We start from the raw sequence: 6,696 nt of genomic DNA, 5'->3' as shown, positions 1-6,696 counted from the left end.
GCTAGTAACTGATTATTTCTTACCCAGTCTGGTTTGCCTGGCTGAAAGCTGTTCTGGAGGTCAAGTTGCTTTGTACGTAGATGTTGTGTGTGTTTATGTACTGCATCTATGCAGAAAGCAGCCTTCAGGGTCTAACGGCAAAAGGAGACAAGCTCTTTCACAGACTGCACGTGGGGGGACTGGGCGGGGGGTGGTTTAAATGCTTTTTTTACAAGGAGGTCAGGCCAGAGCCTGGACCCGTTTCTTTACCTGCTGAATTACGCACACGACCCACCCCTGGCGCTGGAAGTCAGCTGGCTCTCCTACCACAAGGGAGTTTTTAAAACTTCCTGTACTTACAAAAGTTGGTGAAGGACCCGTCCAAAAACAAGCCCCCCCCCCCCCCCCCCCCCCGACTTCCCGCTCCTGTTTTTCCACAGCTTTAAGTTATAGAGAGAGAACAGGCTCCAGTCGTGCTGGGCACTCCTCAGGCGCGTCACCCGCTGTGCTTCAGTGCCCAAGGGCACGAGCCCCTGGTTGCCAGCCCTGACCGGGCACCCCCTTCCCCATCTGCACCACGTCCAGCCTTCCCCTCTGCCCCGATAAGCACACAGCATGCTGTTTGTCCCTGGTTATCAGTATGATTGCACTCCAAGAAAAGCTGTAACTCCCCAGAAAACCTTGCCCACAGAAATGTCTGTTCGAGGCTGCGGCTCACTACCAGCTAATACATAATAACCGGGAAGTTTTAACTGCCAGGGGCTTGCCTGGAAGGAAGATGCTGCCATGGGATTACACTATTAGCACAGGAATATTTCAAGAGAATGGAGAAAATACGGGAAGAAGATTCCCAGTCCAGGAATTTGCTTTTCATTCTGCAGAGAGCCTTGGATGCTCCTCGGCACACACACTGCAGAGAGGGAAAATCATACAAAATCTTACGTGTGCCCTGTACCCGCACAGAAGCCCCATGTAACTTCACTCCTAGAACACATCAAAACACCCTCGCTTTTCAGCTCCAAGAAAAGCATGTCCACATACTACCCCTTGCTCTGGTAAATAAAACTGTATTGTTTCCAGTTACCGAACGCATCTGTAGCACTAAACAATTTACAGGTCAGAAGGGGAAAGGGAGAAGGGACAAAACCAACTTGGATGAGCACAGAAAGGATATACGCACTTTTGCAAATGCACGAGGCTTGCCCAGTTGCATTAAGGTTCTCTGACACAACCAGTGACAAACACTCCGTAAACATCAATTCAGGTTAACGCAAAGATCTCAAAGAGGTAAATAAAGTCTAAAATCAGCCTGACCTGGCTCTTGTCTCTTCAGCTTGTACCCGACAGTACAGGCTGCAAAACCTCCCCAAGGAAAGCATCAGCTGCTTCTGCACTAGCTACCGACAGCTTTTAAATCCCTTTAGCCCTCAAAGGGGTAAAAGAAGCTGAAAGAGGACAGTCAGATCCCTGAAATAAGGTCAGTCTGATATGTACTGTGCAAATATATCAGATTTTATTACTCTTTTATGGAAATAATAAGACATTCAGGTAGAAACATATTAAATTAATGCAGTCAACGGTTTAAATGCAAAAATAAATATAAAGTCCAGCAGCTCAATGCATCTAAAACAGCTCATTTCTTCTAACGAATAGAAAAGATTTTTTTTTTTTTGTCTTTTAAACGGAGAGTTTCATACAATCGAATAGAAACGAAGGTACAAGCGCTTTCTTAGAAAACATCCCACCCCGGGCGCTCCTCGGCCAGCGGCGGGGCGGCTCCCTGCTGCCCAGTCCGGGCCGGAGCCGGGCGGGAGCCGGGAGCCGGGCCGGGAGCCGGGAGCCGGGCCGGGGGCCGGGAGCCGGGCGGGAGCCGGGCCGGGGGCCGGGAGCCGGGGGCCGGGAGCCGGGGGCCGGGAGCCGGGGGCCGGGAGCCGGGCCGGGCGGGAGCCGGGCCGGGCGGGAGCCGGGCCGGGGGCCGGGAGCCCTCAGAGGGCCGAGTCCGAGTCGCTGGAGTCGAGGCTGTTGCGGAGGCGGCAGCTGCCCAGGCGGTCCCGCTGGAGGCTGAGGTTCTGGGTGCTCCGCCGCAGGCACTCCAGCGACTGCAGGAAGGATTTCCTGGCCTTCTCCTCCTCCATGGGGGACACCCCCTCCTCCTCCACCTCCTGGATCTCGTCGAAAGTCACCGGCTGCGTCTTGAAGCGGGACTGCCGCGGCCGCCGCAGCTTGCCCTTGGGGGGTTTGGCGGGGCGGGCGGGCGGCGGGGGAAACTCCTCGGCCACGCAGACGAAGTGGGGCATCACCGCCTGGTAGCTGGAGCAGACGCCCGGCAGCTCGGCCGCCTTGGCCGCCATCCCGCCGCCCGCGGGGCCGCTCGGCGCCGGCGGAGCGGGGCGCGCAGCTTCGGCCGTGCCGGGCGGGGCGCGGAGAGGCGCGGAGAGGCGCGGAGGGGCGCGGAGGGGCGCGGAGAGGCGCGGAGAGGCGCGGAGAGGCGCGGAGAGGCGCGGAGAGCGGCGCCGGCGGAGCGGGGCGCGCAGCTTCGGCCGTGCCGGGCGGGGAGCGGAGAGGCGCGGAGAGGCGCGGAGAGGCGCGGAGAGGCGCGGAGAGGCGCGGAGCTCTGCCGCTCGCCGCCGGCTCCTCCGCGCCCTTATATCCCCGGCGCGGCCGCCGCGGGAGCATGCTCAGACAGCCGCGGAGCCCACTTGCCGGGCGCTCCCCTTCCGCCCGGCGGCCCCCCCCACCGCGGGGAGCTGTGGGGGGTGTGGGGGGAGAGGGGGGCAGGGCCCGGTGCGTGGGAGGCCCCCCCCCCCCCCCCCCCCGCAACCGAGACACTCTCCGTGGAGTCTTCTCCCTGAGACGCTTCGCCCCTTCCCAGCACCACGAGCCCACCCCCGTGGGGGGGGGGGTGGTGTGTGTGTGTGTGTGTGTGTGTGTGTGATTCGGCCTCGCTCCATCCCCGGGGGGAATCGCAGCAGTCGTCCAGCTTTCTACATTTCCCCTCTTATTTATTTATTTGTTTGTTTATTTATCGGTGCCATCATTTCTGTGGCTGTCGGAGCGCACGATCGGGCTGGTCACGTCAAGCTTTCGGCAGGGATCGCCGCCGTTCAGAGCAACACACGCATGGCTCAAGGAACATCCCCCCCCCCCCCGAGGTAAGCCCCAATCTGAACACACCACGACACTAGTGACCCAGATTTAAACCACAGCCATCACCCCATGGGTGGCCCCTGACAAGAAACCGTCAGCAACAGAGGGTTAAGCTGGACTCAAGGCTCTGGGATCTCATTCCCAATTCCACCACCTCTAACGTAAACACCTGCTTCACTGTGACTCCCTTTGTTCATCCTTTTAGAAGGGATCCTAAAATTTTCCATTCCCCATACTTCTTTGATAGGATGCTCCGATCCTTGGACAAAAAACGGCGTACAAATATTACTGAGCTGAAACAAAAGCTTGTGCGTTACTGATGGCTGGGACCACGCTTTGAAGCTGTGCGGGCCAAGGAGCTGCAGTGATGGAAAAACCCCACAGCGTAAGAAAAACATACGATAGGAATAGGAAAGGAGCTAGAAGGAAGCGGAGTAAAAAAGCAGGAGGGAGGAAGAGCCTGAAATGGTTAGTCTGTCCCCTCTTCAGGGCTAATGTTAGACTATTCCCATAGATGTTCTCCCGTACAGCTTCACCCGCTCGAGGATATTTTTGAAGCTTGGTTAGGGACCGGGAAGGAAGCAGAGGTTTAGCAGCGGCTTCGGGGATCCTGGGCTGTGCTGGGGGGGGGGGGGGGGGGACACAGGGCCTCGAGGTTTGCTAAGCCATCGGTGTGCACAGAGGTGCCCGCAGGGACCTGCGCTTCCCCCGGCATCCTGTGCCCGAGCGAGCACCTCTGCAGCTAGCTTGAGTTTATCGCATTTAGCCGTAAAACTTGCTCTGAAAAAAAAACCCCAGCAGCTTACATGCAGCACGCGCGTCTGGTGCCACAGCCCAGCACACAGAAAGGGACTCGGTTTTGCGGGTGCACCGCCAAAAAGTCTCAGTTTTGTCTCTGGGTCAGACTTGGGACGGCTCCCTCCTCCTTTCAAGCTGCCTCAGCAGTGGCGATGTTTCAGGACCGGCGCTGGAAACAAACCATTGTAATTACAGCCCTGTCTCAAACGGGATAAAGCAAACCAAGAACCCAGCTTTGGGAGAGAGGGGACCAGAGGCACTTGCTCGCCTGTTTCCAGAAGGCTGGCTGCTTTGCTTCTTGCCAGCATAAAAGAAACATTAAGAGCCTTGGTTTTATGAAGCACCTGGCTGCAATCTCGTGGCTCCCTGGATCCCTAGGGCAGCTTTAGGGCCAGGTTCAGTTTGAAGCCTTTTTATTGGGAGATACAATTAGCTTAATAAGGGAACAATTTTCTGTTTGGTCAAATTGAATCATTCCAGCCTGGAGAAGGCTGTGTTCTTTACTGTTGATTTTAATGGCTAAATTTAGCCCATACAGCTCTTCATGCAGTACGACGACTTTCTCTCCGAGAGCTCCATTTACAACAGTTTTTATTGCTGACAACTTGATTCTGCAGCATGGTGAGGGCCGTACTGTTTCCTCAGCACAGCCCGCCAAGAAGATGAGCCTGCAGAGGAGTTTGGAGGGCTGAGCTTGGCTGCAGAAACAAGCTGTGGGGTGACACGGGAGCCTTGTTCTGGCAGGGCAGAAAAGCATCTCACATTCATACGAAGCGAGGTAAATTTAATCCGCTCCAGCCTAACAGCGTCCAAGGTTCTACCAAAAAAAGGCCGGTTGACTTGATATCTGAAATGCAACACATGCATCCCCAGCCCAAACTGGTTTCGTACAGAAAGTTCGGTATGAGGGCAAACTAGTTTCGCTTCAGGTAGAGCAAACTTTTAATCCCCTCACGATTCTGATGATAACATGCTCTGGGAGATTTCAGTGCTGAGTTGGAGCAACATCACCATGGTAATAACCGGGAGGCCTTAAGATTTTATTTGAGACAATTCAGAAAAAATATCCTGTGACATAATCCCCCAAGTTAGGTCTGCAATGCGCTAATGTAAAAACTATATTTACTCCAGTGGTTTAAATCATCGCTTTAATCTCGGTTGCTCCCGGTATTGAAATGTGACCTCATGGTATAGATTACAAAAACTCTCTGCCGTGTGGATCATCAGAGCAGATTTCTTTCCTGCATAGTACCGGGCTGAAGTCACATCGTACGGCCAGGGTGCTGCAGAGAGGCTGGGGGAACCCGTGCCCAGGGCTGGGAACGTTTCAAATGCTGCAGGTTTTACATAAAAATATCCACTCGACAGCTGTGGGGCCTTGGGAAGTTAAGAACACCGGTTTTGTAGGAGAAGGAACGACTAACACTGCTGAGACAGCACCACGGAAATTAGTTATGTCATCAGGTCACTTGTTTAACAGTGCGGTTACAGGAAATACACACATAGCCCCGTAATTATTTTTCCTCTTGCTGGCTACCAGATTGAATGCCACAGAAAGAAGGAAACAGTAAGAGGAGGAGAGGAAATATCTGCCTCTTCCTGAAGAAACTCTGGAAAGGCCAGGGCTTCCACAGAAACCACCTGTAGTTAGGCAATCCCAGCGCAGGTACCCTGAGCACCGTGCCCCGAAACGGAGCAGTGTGGGATAAGCTGCTTCCCAGCAGGATGCCTCAACCCATCCCCAGCAGGTGGGTTTCAAATCTCCCCTCAAAACATGCTCGAGAGTAAACCTGCCTCTTGCCGTCCTGCCAGGTGGCATTTCCAGTCACGCTTCTGTCCTGGGGCAGCCACCACACAGCGCCTCGGTGTGCACATCCCTACGCCTGCTCCGCGAAATACTTGCCGTGAGGAAATGGGAAGGAGTTGTGGTTCCTTCTCCACTGTAGTTCACACCCTGAATTTTTAAAATGAGTAATAAAAACATTCCGCTAACTGCAACCTAACAGACACAGGCTTAGAAATAGGAAAGGACAAAATAAACAAACAGGCAGTCGATACAAACTACTTCTGGAAGCAGAAGGTAAGTCTTCTCATCTTTATATAAAGATGCACACATGCACATTTGATTTAAACTTGAAATTGTACCTTTCTGACGGGGGAACCTAAGTTACTCAACAAGGCCCAACCGAAACCCACTCTGAGTCTGCTGCCTGGAGAAAAGCAAACTGTTGTTTCTTTCTAGCTATCAGAACAAAACAGCAGCACCACCAAGTGCAGCTTAACTCAGCGGCCAAGCCACTCTCAAGCGCATGTCAATGCATTTACACCAGGGAACTGTTTGACTAATTCCCTGCAAGGGCTAGGCACTCAAGGTTGCCATATCCCTTTCCTTCCGTATTTGACTGGATATCCTTTATCTTCCTTTCCAGTGTTTCTAGCCAGGACTTCAGCAGCCTTTTAACATTTTCTTCTGTTTAAAAAGAAAAAATAAAAGCAAAGCCAGCCCCAGCAGCGGACAGCCTGAGGGTAATCGTACAGTAAGGATCACACACCCGCATGCTCACAGTCGGGCAGCCAACAGAGCAACGCGCAGCCAGCATTTTAAATGCCTGACGTGTCCCTGGAAATATTTTCCTAAAGACAGATCCCTCACGTTCCCTGGACCATGCCGAGGGGCATCCCACCTGGCAGCACTTGGGGGGCAGCTGCAGAATAAGCACTTCTCCCCTCTGCAGCAGGCAGGTATTGGGAAAGATTTAGCTGCAGGACTGG

General features: G+C 54.0%; 1 protein-coding gene across 1 annotated transcript; it reads right to left on the bottom strand.

Moving 5' to 3' along the window:
- Positions 1 to 1,470: 1,470 nt before the first annotated feature.
- CUNH11orf96 (chromosome unknown C11orf96 homolog) lies at positions 1,471 to 2,431 on the bottom strand. The gene is made up of 2 exons (XM_042790860.1): positions 1,961 to 2,431; positions 1,471 to 1,830 (listed from the first exon to the last, which is right to left on the bottom strand). The coding sequence occupies exon 1, from the start codon at positions 2,328 to 2,330 to the stop codon at positions 1,965 to 1,967; it is 366 nt and encodes a 121-aa protein (XP_042646794.1). The 5' UTR covers positions 2,331 to 2,431; the 3' UTR covers positions 1,471 to 1,830; positions 1,961 to 1,964.
- Between the last annotated feature and the right edge of the window lie 4,265 nt (positions 2,432 to 6,696).

This window comes from Tyto alba, unplaced genomic scaffold (genome assembly GCF_018691265.1).
Source record: "Tyto alba isolate M040663 unplaced genomic scaffold, T.alba_DEE_v4.0 Super-Scaffold_18, whole genome shotgun sequence".
Lineage (NCBI taxonomy): Eukaryota > Metazoa > Chordata > Aves > Strigiformes > Tytonidae > Tyto > Tyto alba.
Note: the sequence above shows the minus strand (reverse complement) of the source record. Positions and strands in the feature narration are given on the sequence as shown.

Coding starts and splice junctions, on each gene's coding strand:
- CUNH11orf96 (XM_042790860.1), bottom strand. CDS start 2,330: ATGGCGGCCAAGGCGGCCGAGCTGCCGGGCGTCTGCTCCAGCTACCAG.